Here is a 15,465-nt window from a genome sequence, read left to right as displayed (position 1 = left end):
TTGGTATATAGAAGTGTATTTAGTTTTCTCAGAGCTCACCAGGGGGCCAACATATCTCTAGATTAGTGGTTCTCAACTTGGGGAGATTTTGCCAAGCAGGGGACATTTGGTAGTGTTTGGAGACACTTGATTGTCACAACCAAGGACAGGGCATGTGCTATAAACCCAGTAGGCAGAGGCCAAGGATGCTGTTAAACACCCTACAGTGCACAGGACAGCCCCATGACAAAAAAATTATCCAGCCTCAAATGTCATTAGTGTGGCAGTTGAGAAACCTTGCTCTAGATTTTGTCCACAAGGGGAATTTGGTGGAGTTCAGGGAAGGGAATTACTCTGGCAGTGACAAAAATTAAACAATCCTTTCAACACAATTCTCCATGTGGAGGGTGTTTCCTGACCTTTAGTGAAAGGGATGCCAAGCTAACCCTTGTCCACCTCCAGGAAAGGGACAACCTCACATCCTATCTGATCAAATCTGCCTCCTTCAGCATTTCATAACTATGGCATGGAGACATAAAGCCAGGAAATACATCATGCCATGCTACTGTGTTATAAATCCTTTAGGAAACACAAGACAAAAGTGCAATTTCCTTGATGGACTGGTTGTAATTTATTCACTTCCGAAAAGTAGAAACATAAACTTTGGAAGAAGAATCAATTCACAGTGGCTTCTCAGCCAGCACACACCACCCCCTGTAACAATCACATCTCCGCTGTGTGAATGGAGGAAGCATCCGGAAGAGCCTGGGACTATGCCCAGTTGTACTTCAGAACATCAGTCCCTTCAAACTGAGAACGGGTGTGTTCCTCCTGACTTCTCTAGAATTCAGACATGCTTGGTCAAAAGAAAACAGCATTAGAGGGGAAACACGGGGAAAACTTATTGTTTTAAGCCTGAGGAAAATGCAAGCTCCCGCTCCCCATAGTTTCCCATTTGGGGGAAACTAGAGAGTGGTGAATGTATCACCAGAAGGGGTTGTTTTCCCACTTGTAAACATGGTCTAGGGTGAGAGGCATAATGCCAGTGATGTTTGGTGGGTAGCCCAAAAGACTCCCTCCCCAGTGAGGTCTTGAGCCCAGGGGTTCAGGATACTTAGAAGTGAAAGCCTCTTCTTCACCCTTTGTTTCTGTCCTTCCATCAGGTAGAATTCAGCTACTGGAAAAACCCAAGTGCTGGGACCTGAGCTTCTAGGACAATCTGCGTTGTAGTAAAGGAACGGGTGCTCATAAGCCCAGGGTTTACAAATCTTCATTAGTAGCTCCACAGTTTTGAGAGTAGACAGTGAACGAGGGTAAGGTTATACAAGGTTGGCATAGTGGATAATTGTGAGGCATTTTTGTCTGCCTACCACCTGAATCCCACTTCTATTATTTGTAGAATTCCTTAATTCATAAGAAGTGAAAGTGGAAAATGCCAGATATTCAATTACCAGCCTCCCTCGGAGATAGGACATGGACATGTGACCTAAGATTGACCACTCAATTCCAGACTTTGAATTATAAGCTAGAGATGAAAGGATGAAGAAGGGATCCTAGAGAATTCATTTTCATGGCAGACAGTGCAGCAGTAACAGTAATTTCAAGTTTCCAAGTCCAGCAGAGACAGTGAGGCAGTGGTAGAGTCTGTGCCTAGTGCTGGGGACAGTGGCTGTGCAGGAACAGGATGGTCATCCCTGGGCTAGTTTTGTAATTTTGGCTGTGCCCCCAAAGCCTAGTCTCCTCTTTTCCTGCTCACTTTCAAAGCATGGTTTTGCAGAACCTTCTAGCAGTTATTGGAACCAATCAGTATCTTTTCAATAGGTTCCTTTTCTACATTAAAAAGCCAAAGCCAGCTTCTGTTGATTGCAGCCAAGAACTCTATTAAAGAAGCTGGTACCAAGAAACGAGATGCACTAAGCAACAGGCTTACAATGTGAATTGACCACACAAAGGAGGTAAGATACACGGCAATAAGGACCTGAGTTTTGAGCTGGGAAGTTGGTGCCCCTTATTATGCAATTGTATGATAGTAGCTGTTTCTTACAGTACTTGCCAGGTTTATATAAGAACCAATAAGAACAAGAAGGGCTTAAATTGAAGACAGCGTGTCTGAAAGCAAAGAATAGGAAAAAACATAGGACTTTACCAAAAAAAGGTTCTTTCTGCCTGCAGCTTGCAAAATAAGTTATTGAGCATTCAATGATTTGAAGCTGTTAGACCAAAATAACTTAATTTTCTACTAGAAGATAAATTTAGTGTGAGGAGAGGTATGCAGGGAGTAGAAAGTGCCTAGGAAAGACCTTGACCTGCAATACCCCCTTGAAGCCCTGGATATAAAATACATTCAGAATCTGGTCACAGAGAGTCTTAGCTGAGGTTCCAGGTTTGTTCAAGGGAATCAACAGAGAACTGGGATTTAAACATCTTTTTTTTTTTTTTTTTTTTTTTTTTTGAGACGGAGTCTTGCTCTGTCGCCCGGGCTGGAGTGCAGTGGCCGGATCTCAGCTCACTGCAAGCTCCGCCTCCCGAGTTCCCGCCATTCTCCTGCCTCAGCCTCCCGAGTAGCTGGGACTATAGGCGCCCGCCACCTCGCCCGGCTAGTTTTTTGTATTTTTTAGTAGAGACGGGGTTTCACCGTGTTAGCCAGGATGGTCTCGATCTCCTGACCTCGTGATTCGCCCGTCTCGGCCTCCCACAGTGCTGGGATTACAGGCTTGAGCCACCGCGCCCGGCCTTAAACATCATTTTGAGAAGTGAAAAAAATCACCATGGGACAAGTTCCTCTTAGTATTCCAAGCTCTTTTGTAACAGCACCATCAAACATTTGCTACTTTTTTCTTTAAAACTGAATGCCATTTGCACAGAAGTGTACTTTTAAGACTCTTACATGGTTTCCAGTCCACTGTTCAAAACTCAGAGATCTCAAAATCGTTCTCTCTGTTTATTGACTGTTTAGCTTCTGGGTTTTGCAAATAAAATAATAATATTCTTAGCTTCTTTTATACAATAATATCAGAGTGTTTTATGTATAATAAGAAATTCACCCTTCAGCCTCTATTCAATCTTTATCCTGAGAGAGAAACTGAGGCACAGAGGCTTGATCAGGTCTGCAGGTTATCATGATCAGCTCCCAGAACAAAGTAAAGATGGCCAAAATGTAAACATTTCTAGACTTTGTGACTGGTGGTCCACTGTGTGAGATAGGTACTCAGATGTCCTGGCTTTCAGTCTTTGGTTTTTATTATCCAGTTCCAGCCAAGAGTAAGATGCCCAGTCTGAACTCACATTACTATCCATTTCATCTGCCACAACACAAAGATGGAACGCTGTTATCAAGTAACGCTCTGTCCTGCGCCTGCAGCCACGGCAGAGCAAGCTAAATTCTTGGGAAGCCTCACTTCCTTGTTCATTTCACAGATGTATGTGGAAGAAATATCACCAGGGAGTTGATCCGAGAAGGGTACAGATGTGTAGCGTGTCTGTCAGAGGAAACCTGGGGCCTGGGGCCAAGTTCAGTGTTCATTTTGTTTTCTCCATTTTCCTTCAGAAAGTCCCTTTGTTGGGTCTTTGGTATCAGCTCTCTGGAAGTGTCACACTAGCATAGACTGTGATGGAATTTGTTTCCTGGGGACAAAGCAGAAGTCTGTGAGTGGAAGGACTGGATACTTACTTCATAGGATGCAAATGAAAACAACGCTGCTGAGGAAAAGGAAAGGGTCTTAGAGATCATGGCTTGTGCAGGGTCTGTCAAAGACAGGGCCTTGTTGGGGCAGCACTTGGGTACCCACACTGCTTCTCCACCTGCAACAAGGGCCACAGCTCCCTTCCAAGCATAAGCATGCCATTATGGGGAGCATGATCTGAGGACCAGCAGTCAATGCCCTGTCTCCCCCTTTGCCCTCTCCCCTTCCATCCCCTTGTAAGGCAAACCATTTGTTTTGCTGTTAGGCATGGATCACAGTCTGGGAAAGCCAAGAGAGTTGTAAATTATTTATTTTTTAAAAAGTCTAGTGGGACTCAAAGGGAGAAGAGAAAAGTGGTATCGGTAGGAGAGAGGAAGGGGAAAAGAGGGTTATGCGCAAAGATCTCTCATGTCAAAGAAACAAATAAAAGAGAATGGGAATTTAAGGGGTTTTTCCATAAAGTGTTATCTATAGCATATTGTTTTTGTCCTTAAGTAAATTTCATTAAAAATCTATACATTTTTTGAAGCTTTTGAAGTCAGGTTTATACTTTTACTTCCCTCTTAGATATGACAGTGTACTGAGAATGGATCTCAAGTTGAAGATGGATTTCATCTTGAAATAGGGCACCTACCCAGGCATTTCTGGGTGGGTGTGTGGGCGGTAGAAGCTTTGAAAAATAAGGTGGATGCAGGCATTTGTGTGACCTTTGTGCTTCTATAATCCTAGGCTCTCTTCTGAAACAGCCCAAGTGGACCAAAGCTTTCAGCCCAGAATTTATTTCTGTTCATTCAGCAAAGGAAAGATTCCTGTCACAAGTAAACTTAGTCCCTGCTGATCTTGCGATAGGGTAGAACAGGCAAGTCTCATTTTGAGCTGCACCCCATATTCTCTTCTAGCTTTAACACCTATGCAGAGCTCCACACCTAAATATTCTGATTAAATGGGGCTGGACAGAGTCTAGGCATGAGCATTTTTACAGCGCTTCCCTGGTGATTCTGCTTTGCAGCTGGAGTTGAGAACTCCTGGACTCCAGCTGCTGTTCCTAAACTTGAGTGTGTATCAGAATTACCTGGGGTGTGGGTTTTTAAATATGTAGGTCCCTGGCTACTCTCCATAGACATTTTCATTTAACAGAATCCTAGATGGAAGGCCCTAGGAATCTTTATTTTTAACAAGTATGCCAGCTGATTCTGATGTGGTCCTTGGACAACTCTCAGAGAAACACTGGCCAGCAGGGAGTAAGCAGTGGCCCATGTGAACAGGTGTTGGGGGTTTTATGGAAATGGAAAACCAAGGCCACAGAGACTCTTTTTTGCCTGCATGCTGTGGCCTACCTTCCCCGGTCCAGGATTCATCAATGTGTTTCATTTAATTTGTTTTTTTTTAGTTTTTTTATTTTTTATTTTTTACTTTTAAGTTCAGGCGTACATGTGCAGGTTTGTTACATAGGTAAACTTGTGTCGTGGGGATTTGTTGTACACATTATTTTGTCACCCAGGTATTAAGCCTATTGCCCAATAGCTACTTTTTCCTGATCCTCTCCCTCCTCCCGTCTTTAAAAAAAAAAAAAACCTTCCTCCTTTTCCCCTCCTCCATATATTCCCCCTCTACAGAGAGTAGGCAGAGAGATGCCTCACCTGGACAGACTCTGGGACAGGCTCTGTGGCAGCAACATATATGGTGGTGCAAGGGTCCTGAGCTGGGAAGGGGTCAAGTTTCTTCTGAAGAGGCTACAAGAGAAGCAAAGAAAGCAGATTAGCTGAATAGCGAGAACTAGTTCTCACCCATCTCTCTGATGGAGAAGCACAGACTCAAGAAGCCTTGAGGCAGAATGTTCCTTTGAGTCATTTGGTTCAACCTCCTTCTCAGGTGGGAATTCTCTCTCAAATTCTCTGGAACTCAATTTGCCAGGCTTTGCTTGGACTCCCCAAGTGGCGTCTTGGAGTGCACAAGCTCCCAAGGCAGCCTCATCCATTGTTAATGCTTCCCAGATGTTTTAAATGTCTTCCTCAAAAGAAACTGAAATTGGTGTGGCTCTTACAGGGGCAGCTGGAGGGGACAGAATAGCAACAGCATTTAGTCCATCTCACTCATCACCGGCTACATGCGGAGTTCTTGCATCCCACACTGCCATTTCTACTCTTTCTCCTCCTCACATATGTCTTCTCATTTGCCTCACAACCACTCTATGTGTTAAATACTGTTACTCACACTTCACCGAGGACGAAGCTACAGCTCAGAAAGATCAAATGTTTTCCTAATGTGTACATGCAAGAAGTGTCAAAGCCAGGAGTCCCCTGCCTTAAGCTCTTTTAACTTAAGGTACATGTCCTATCACTATTCTTCTTCGGTCACCTCACGTTATAATGACCTATCCCTTACCTAAATTCGTCAGGTATTTAAAGTCTAATTTATACATTATGGCACTGTATGCTATATTTAAAACATTCTGATATATTTATGTGTTGTATCTCCAGTCTACACATTCCTTGAGAAGTAAGCTATATAGTTTTGTATTCCCCACACAACAGTGTTGGACACACAAAAATAAACGCTTCAGTTGATATTTGTTGATGTTACCTTGAACAAATTAAAATCCACAATACCTGGACAAAGACCTCAAAGTAAATTGAGACCACATCCTTGTAAGATGTGGATGCCATCACTTATAATAGGGAAGTCATTAATTCAACACTTCTCGGGGACACTGGTTATGGGATAATGGTGCTGTCCACTCTCCCTGGGTATAGAGCTAGACTTGAAGCCATGCCACATGTGTTTTGATGCGAGAAAGCTTGGAATTTTGTTATGTGATGGAAGGGTTAAAGAATTAGGAAAGTTTATTGGAGGAAAAAGGGATGGGACATAATTTTTCTCTTCATATATTTGATGAATTGCCATATAGAAAAGAAATTTGATTTGCCTGTAAAGTGTTTCAGGTTTAAACAAAGATTAGGATTTGGGGGAAATACTTTGGTTCAATATAATGAAGATCTTTCTGATAGTAAAAGATGCCCAAATGAGGGATAAATTGCCTTGACAGGCAATGAACTCCTATAGTTTTAAGTGCTTGGGCATGGTCTAAACCAGTGCTGCTGACTTTTATTATGCATATGAATTACTTGGGGATCTTGTTAAAGGGTTGATTCTATTTCAGAAGATCTGGGGCAGGGCCTGATTCTGCATTTCTAATGAAGTCCCAGGTGATGCAAATGCTGCTTGTTCACAAACTGTATTTCAGTAAAAAGGAGCTAGGCAACACTTTGGAAGTAATGTTGTAGCAGATAATTCAAGGAGTGATTGGGTGGTTCAAATAGATGACTTTCAAGATCCCATATAATTCTTAAATACATTTTGAAGAATTTTTGAGTTTAAGAAAGAATTTCTTGCAGTAATGAGATAGATTAAGAGGCTATGAAAACAGTTTATTAAGAGACCTTTATCAACACATGCAACCTCTGCTGGTCTTCCTGTTTGGGAGAACTTTAGCATGACCTGACTTAGAGGCAGAAGGAGGAAGGCAAATAAACTTACATTTTTAACATTAATTCAGAAGTTTTAGAAAGGAGAAAAATATGTAAAAGAAATCACCCATAGTCCTATTAAGACTATGTGTGTGCTTAAATGTTGGCTTCAGGATCTTTATCCAGGCATAGGGGATTATTTTAAACATAATTATAACAAGTTAGTATATTTTTGTATCTTGTCATCTTCTGTTAGGATCACTGATTTGTACATCTTTAGGGAACATCATTTATAAGCAACTCCAGGGGCATTATTTTCACATAACTTTTGTGAATGGTGCCCCCTGGAATTAATTCTGCAAGATAGTAGCTCTGATAAGTCCTAGAAGAGTTCCTAGCACACAGTAAACATTTGTTAAGCGATTTTCATGTTATTATATTCTTTATAAGATTATTTTATAACCATTCCAAAAAGACTAAAGGCATTGTTAGTTTTTAAATAATTGTCTACATTATTACAGTCTTTATAATATAATAAAGACATTGCAAATATGAAAAAGAAAATTGTGAGAATGTGGGTAAGTCTAATTATATATTTTGTATATAAAACAATAATAATTATGTCTTGTGTGTTTAAAATATATATGAAATTCAAATAATGACAAAACAGCCACATAAATCAAGAGGTGAAATTATTGTGGACTTAACGTATTATGCAGGAGAGAAGTAAACATTAGACTTTGGTAAGTCAAAGACATATTTTACAATTTCTAGGGTAGCCACTAAAAAGACAGAAAAAACTTATTCACTAATATGTAGAGGAGAAAATTGAATAATAAAAATATAACTTAAAAAAATTTTCACCAAAGAAACCCCAGTCTCAGATAGCTTTACTAGCAATTTCTACCAAATATTTAAGGAGAGAAATAAGACCAATTCTACACCCCAAATCCCAGAGAATGATAGAAAGGAAATGCACCCTGTAGTAGGTTGAACTGTGGCCCCAAAAGGTATGTCCACCCAGAATCTCAAAATGTGATTTTATTTGAATAAAGGTCTTCACAGATGTCGAGATAAGGATTTCAAAATGAGGTCATCCTGGATTAGAATAGATCCTAAGTCTGACGATGAGTGTCCTTACAAGCGATGGAAAAAAAGAAGACACAGAGAGGGAGGTCTTGTGAAGATGAAGGCAAAAATTGCAGATAAACAACTATAAGCCACCAAATGCCACGGATACCCTGGAGCCACCAGATGCTGGAAAAGGCAAAGAGGATTTTCTCCTAAAGCCTCCAGAGGGAGTATGGCCCTGAGGATGTGGCTCCTTATTTTGGACTTCTGATCTCCAGAACTGTTAGAGAATAAATTTCTGTTGTTTTAAGCCACTAAGTTTCTAGTAATTTGTTATGGCAGCCCTAGGAAACTAACACATACTCCAACTCATTATGTGAATTAGCATAAATCTTTATATCAAAACCCCACTCATTAGGCATGACTCCCCAGGTCCCTTCCAGTTCTTAAAGTCTGAATTTTTAACAGGAGAGTGACCGACTTTACCATGATGTGGGTATTAGGTAGAGTAGTTCTTTGTCATTTTGGGATCAATCTGAGGCTTGTGATTAAAGAAGAGCCCAGGAAGAACTCTGTTACTTATTTTTAAAGGATATTTGAAATATTTCTACCTCAACATGTATCCCAGTTAGATATATTCACAAGAATGCTATATACCAGCCACTGCAGTGCCTTCGTAAAGAAAAAAGGCATTACACAAGAGAATTACAGGCCAATCTCACCCAGAAACATAAGTGGAAAACAAAACTCCACAAAATATTAGCAAATAAAATCCAGTAATGCTTGAAAAGGACTAGACTAACTTGGTCTGCAACAAAATTAAGACCTCTTTGTCAACAGTTATCTCTGAGAAACTTCAAAGGCAAGCCACAGATAGGTGAAGGTATTTGCTGACATATCTGCCAAAGGGCGCATATCCAAAATATATGAAAAGCATATACTAGTTCATAGAAGAAAGACTAAACTTCAAAGGAAAATGGGCAAGAGATTAAATGTGCACTTTAAGAAAAAAGTTTAATATGGCCAATAAACATATGAAAAGTTGCTCAACTTCCTTAATAATTAGAGAGATGTGGAATAAAAGCATAATAAGACACATCCAACAGTAGGACTAAAATTAGACTGTTAATACCAAGTTTTCATTAGAATGCAGAGCAATTGAGGCCGGGAGCAGTGGCTCATGCCTGTAATCCCAGCACTTTGGGATGCCGAGGCGGTCAGATCACCTGAGATCAGAAGTTCCAGACCACCCTGGCCAACATGGTGAAACCGTGTCTCTACTAAAAATACAAAAGTGAGCCAGGTGTGGTGGCACGCACCTGTAATCCCAGCGACCTGGGGGGCTGAGACAGGAGAATGGCTTGAACCCAGGAGGCAGAGGTTGCAGTGAGCCAAGATCATGCCACTGCACTCCAGCCTAGGCAACAGAGTGAAACTCTGATTCAAAAATAAATAAATAAATAAATAAATAAAGCATAGCAATCGAGACCCTCATATGTAGCTGATAGAAAAGTAAATGGATACACCCACTTTGAAAAATAGCTCGGCCTTATCTAGTCAATTTGGAGATATGCATACGCTATGATTCAGTAATTCGACTTCTAGGTATATCTAGGTATATATTCAACAAAAATATTTGCACATATCCACTTAACGGCTTGCATATGAATGTTCACACCTGCAACTTTCATAATAGCCTCAACCTGGAAATAACCCACATGTCCATCAACAGTCAACTGGATAAATAAACTCTAGTATACTCATACATTTATATTCTATGAAGCAATGAAAAAGCATGCATTATGTCTAAATTCAAAGACATGTGTGAATCTCATAAAGATAATATTGAGCAAAATAAATCAGACATGAGAGAAAAAAGAATAAAGAATTCAATTTTTATAAAGGTCGAAGATAAAAAAGGAAAAAGCTAAACTATATTTCTAGAAGTCAGGATAGTGGTTATCTCTGGGGAGGAGAGAGGAAGTAATGATTGGGAAGTGGCACAGGAGGCCTTCAGGAAGTATGGGCAATGTTCTAGTCTTTGATCTGAGTGGCAGTTTTATGGTATTAGAAGACTCAATACTGAGGCCAGGCACAGTGGCTCACATCGGTAATCCCAGCACTTTGGGAGGCTGAGGTGGGCGGATCACTTGAGGTCAGGAGTTTGAGACCAGCCTGGCCAACATGGGGAAACCCCATCTCTACTAAAGATATAAAAATGAGCCGGGTGTGATGGCAGGTGCCTGTAATCTCAGCTGCTCAGGAGGCTGAGGCAGGAGAATCGCTTGAACCCAGGAGGCAGAGGTTGCAGTGAGCCCAAATCACACCACCGCACTCCAGCCTGGCCGATAAAGCAATCTGTAAAACAAACAAAACAAAACAAAACAAAACAAAAAACAGGCAATACTGAAAAATGTAATTTCTCCTCATATAGATCTGTAGACTCAATACCATTCTAATACATTTTTTCTTTTTATGGTACTTAATAAGTTGATTCTAAAATACATATGAAAGTACAAAAGAACAAGAATAGCCAAAAACTTTTGCAGAAAAACAAATTAGGAAGACTTGCTTTATCAAATATCGAGATATGCACTTAAGGGTAATTCAGTGGGCTGACATTAATGTGTTGTGTACTTTTTTGGTCAGAGTTGATCCTGACTGAGGAGCGCGTATGCGTGAGTGTGTGTGTGTGTGTGTGTGTGTAAAATGGAGGAGAGGACTCAAAGTGTGATTAGAAGCAGTTGGAGGTAGCAGAGGAGGTGCAAGTTAGTCCCCTCGAGTGTTTGCAAAGTAAGACATGCCTGCCCAGCACTCTTCTAGGTGCTATAGTGGCTACAAATAGAGGAGAGAACAGACTCCAGTCCTCAAAGACTTTCAGTCTTGCAGGTCAGCTCAGACTCAAATGTAGAACTGGAGGACAGTCCTGAACTGATGAATGTCACTGAATTTTAAATTTTATTTAATTCAAATTAATTTAAATTTAGAAAGCTACATGTGGCTAGTGACTACCATATGTCATGCTTAACAGTAAAAAAGAGGGATGCTAGCAGCATAGGATAGAGTAGTGAGGGAAGACACTATGGTAAAGGTGAACCTGGTTACCTAAATATGCAGATGACAGCACAGGGGGAAAGGGTTACTCTTGGGATTCTCATCTATGTAAATGGAGTTTAGTTGAGGAAAGGATGGAGCTGGGTTGTGTAATAAACCCTCCAGGCCACTAGGGGACAGTAGAAATAAGAACTTTGTCCAAGAGTCCATCTCCTGTTCTCAGAAGTGCCTTTGCTATCTTTTGAGGCAATTTTCTAAGGTACTAATCAAAACCGTCTTTACCTTCACAACCTTTACTCAAGAATTTGCCTCTTCCTACACCCCAAATGGCCAGATTCTGGCCTATACAATACCAAGAATTGCCTTCATGTTGAAAAACAACAGTGTCTCTACATCTAACCATGATGCTTTTAGTGTCTCTATCCCTTCCTTCTAGCATATCTGCTTCTTAACTTCACCATGTATCCAGTTTTTCCATCCTTCACTTCTTAGTCCAATGATCACTCTATCAACAATGCTTTCTTCTATCTCCAGTCTATATATCATCTTTCATCTCTTTAACCACACTCTAGCTAGAATTTTGAAGATCCTACCTTCCTTGTCACTTTTGCACTTTGTAAATGCCTAAACTTGGATCAGTACAACATGTCACACAATAGCTTTTCCAAACCTTCTCCTCTCTCCTCAAGCCTGCACTGTTTTCCCTAAAAAAGGAAATAATGGAGTGACATGGAGCACTAGGCTCCTAGAATGCCAGAGCTGGAAAGATACATACATACAGTATTTATTTCCAGTTTCTTCATTTTTTTGCTATGAAGAAACATGACCAGAAAATTATCCAGTATTACCCATTATTAGTGACCTTTAGGAGAACTCTTGTTCTTGACTCCTGTTCCCTACTTTCCTCTGCTCTGGATGGAAAACTGTGAATGTCCAACAGGCAAGGTAGACTGACCAGGAATCCTGTAGGAAACATGACAGGTTCATCTCAAACAAAATATAGAACTTACACCTGGTTTCTGGACTTGGGCATAGATCGTAAGGCTTTTTTTTTCCATTGTTGTCTGGTAATGGTCCGTTTTACCTGGTGAAAAGAAACCATAATGGTTATCTCCCTCTGGTCCCCAGCAGGAGCTCCTTACTCAGACCTGTCTGGTCTTTACCGTCCTTTGCATACCCACTTTCCCCAAGGGTACAATAGAAACAAAGCCCTGAGTCCCAACCTGCCTGCACATTTGTCATATTATCTTAGGTTAGTTACTTGATCACTCTCGGCCTATCTGTGAAATGGGATTTGAAATACCTGCCTCGCGGGGCTGTTGTGATAATTAAATGAGATACCACTTGTAAAGTGTTTAGAACATTGCCTGATGCATAACAAATGCCCAATATGCATTAGGTGTTTTTCTTATTGGTGTCCCATTCAATTACTTTAATCGCCGTTGTTCAATGTGCATATCTGGTCTCCTAATAGGATTCTGAGTTCTTTGAGGGCAGGGCTAGTTGTTTATACCTGTTTTGTATTTTCCAGCTGGTAGTATGTTGCTTCACTCGCAGCTTTCTCACCTCCCTATTTCTGGGGGAATTGATGTGTGGCAGGTAAGGGTGGGGGGACATGTAAAAGGGATGTTCCAGCTGGGACTATTTAGAAAATAAAGCAACAATGTCATTCTGTTGCCCAGCCTCTGGAAATTTTGCTCAGGGCCTAGGGTCTCCGGAAATTAATAAGTTGCAGAACATTTTCATTGTTAGCCAATTTTAGAAAGCTTTCTTTTTAAATTATAGGAGTAATTTATTCTCACCATAAAATAAAAATTGTGAAGAAATATATAAAAAGTATAAATCCCCTTCCCCCATTAACCAACCCAATTTCATTCCCAAAAGAAACCATATTTTTCAATACTTGTGAAAAGAAGTGGGGAAAAAAAAGAAGAAACCATTTTTAAACATTTGATGTATATCCTTGTAGATCAGCTTTGTGCACAGAACTTTCTGAGATGATGGAAATATTCCATATCTGCAATGTCTAATACATGTTACAGACATGGGGCTATGGAGCACCTGAACTGTGACTAATGCCACTGAATTTTAAATTTTATTTAATTCAAATTAAATTTAAAAAGCCACATGTGGTGAGTGACTACCATATTAGACAATGCAGTTCTAGATATTTGCTATACTTTTATAGGCTTTTTTTTTTTTCCACACAAATGGTGTCATTCTGCACACACTTCTCTGTAACTTGATCTTTGCACTTAAAATGTCTTGACGCTAGGCCAGGCAAGGTGGCTCACTCCTGTAATCCCAGCACTTTGGGAGGCCGAGGTGGGCGGATCATGAGGTCAGGAGATTAGACCATCCTGGCTAACATGGTGAAACCCCGTCTCTACTAAAAATATAAAAAATTAGCCGGGTGTGGTGGCCGGTGCCTGTAGTCCCAGTTACTCGGGAGGCTGAAGCAGGAGAATGGCATGAGCCCGGGAGGTGGAGCTTGCAGTGAGCCGAGATTGCGCCACTGCACTCCAGCCTGGGCAATAGTGAAACTCTGTCTCAAAAAACAAAAACAAAAAACAAACAAAAAAAAATGTCTTGACACTTTTCATGCTGGCACAGTAGACCTATCTCAATCTTTCTAAAGTTGCACAGTATCCTTTGTATACATCATGCAGTAAGGATGATGAGAAAGTGGCAAACTGAAGCATGGAGTTTTATTATGGGCAAAGTCCAGGCAGAAGCAATGGAGGCTAGACCCAAAGGAAATCACAGCCTTTAGGATAGACTTATTTTAACACCAGTTAATTTGTTCTCTTAAAAAACTGGGATAGGCACAGTGGCTCATGCCTGTAATCCCAGCACTATGGGAGGCTGAGGGGGGCAGATCACGAGGTCAGGAGTTCAAGACCAGCCTGGCCAACATGGGGAAACCCTGTCTCTACTAAAAATAAAAAAATTAGCCAGGCGTGTGGCACGCACCTATAATTCCAGCTACTCAGGAGGCTGACACAGAAGAACTGTTTGAGCCCAGGAGACGAAGGTTGCAGTGAGCCGAGATCATGCCATTGCACTCCAGCCTGAGTGACAGAGCAAGAATCTGTCTCAAAAAAAAAAAAAAAAAAAAAAAAAAGAGGGCACGTCTTTGAGGAAATAGCGTTTTTAGGAGACCACATTTTTCTTTGGAAGGGAAAGGCCCAGTGTGTATGTGGTGAGCATGGTGGAATGTGCTGCGTGAGGGTGTGAGTCTTGGGGAGGAAATGTGGGGCAGCCATGATGAAGTTCCAGGAATTCAAGGAAAGTCAACATGGGATTTTTTTTGCATGGGTATGAGTACGGTGTGCCTAGTGGTTTCAACTTCACTTTTTGGTCAGAGTTGATTCTGACTGAGGAGAGTGTGTGTGTGTGTGTGTGTGTGTGTGTGTGTGTGTAAAATGGAGGGGAGGACTCAAGAAGCAGTTGGAGGTAGCAGAGGAGGTGCAAATTAGTCCTTTCAAGTGTTTGCAAAGTAAGACATGCCTGCCCAGGACTCTCCTATGTGCTGTAGTGGCTACAAATAGAGTAGAGAACAGACTACAGTCCTCAAAGAATTTCAGTCCTGCAGGTCAGCTCAGACTCAAATGTAGAACTGGGAGGACAGTCCTAAATGGTCAGACAGATGGAAGAGGTGAGGTTGATTGTTGCTGCTTAAAAGGATCACTGGACCAAGATAATGTAGTCTCAGGTTATTTTTCCCAGTGCAAGAATAGATTTTTAGGAGTAAGCTCAACTCAACTACAAGTCACCAAGGTCTTAGGCTCTAATGAAAAAGTCTTGGCCTTAAAATTAGGACATCTACATTGTAGGCATCATAAGCTGCGTGGCATTGGACAAATCATGTCATCTCAGTGGGTCTTTTCTCTTACCATAACTATAAAATGAGGGTGTAGAGTGTCTAATATCCTTTTCACCTCTTACCTGAAGCATAAAGTCTTATGTTACCATGATTTAAAATATTTTAAATCTGTTCTAGGTATTGTTTCCAGATGCTTCCAGTGCAGCCTCTCCTGGCCATAGCACTTAAACATTGCCATTTTAACTCATCTACTCTAAGAGATTTGTCTGTCTGTCTATCTATCTATCTATCTATCTATCTATCTATCTATCTATCACCCATCAATGGGAACCACTGTGTTCAGTGTTTTCCGTGTATTGATACCAATCTTCACCACAATACCATG

The 15,465-nt window shown here is 40.9% G+C and overlaps 1 protein-coding gene across 2 annotated transcripts in view; it reads right to left on the bottom strand.

Moving 5' to 3' along the window:
• Nucleotides 1-3,511: 3,511 nt before the first annotated feature.
• The window catches only part of SLAMF1 (signaling lymphocytic activation molecule family member 1), a 36,575-nt gene continuing 24,621 nt past the window's right edge, over nt 3,512-15,465 (bottom strand). The window contains exons 5-7 of one of the 2 annotated variants that reach the window (XM_033197151.1): nt 12,265-12,338; nt 5,303-5,395; nt 3,512-3,603 (exon numbers count right to left, since the gene is read on the bottom strand). In XM_033197151.1, the coding sequence (XP_033053042.1) occupies nt 3,553-3,603; nt 5,303-5,395; nt 12,265-12,338 (218 nt within the window). In that variant the 3' untranslated portion in view covers nt 3,512-3,552. The remainder of the gene's footprint in view (nt 3,604-5,302; nt 5,396-12,264; nt 12,339-15,465) is intronic. The other variant, XM_033197152.1, reaches the window with a different exon arrangement.

This window comes from Trachypithecus francoisi, unplaced genomic scaffold (genome assembly GCF_009764315.1).
Source record: "Trachypithecus francoisi isolate TF-2019V2 unplaced genomic scaffold, Tfra_2.0 Lachesis_group5, whole genome shotgun sequence".
Classification (NCBI taxonomy): domain Eukaryota; kingdom Metazoa; phylum Chordata; class Mammalia; order Primates; family Cercopithecidae; genus Trachypithecus; species Trachypithecus francoisi.
The sequence above is the reverse complement of the archived record's forward strand: the minus strand, read 5'-3'. Positions and strand labels throughout refer to the sequence as shown.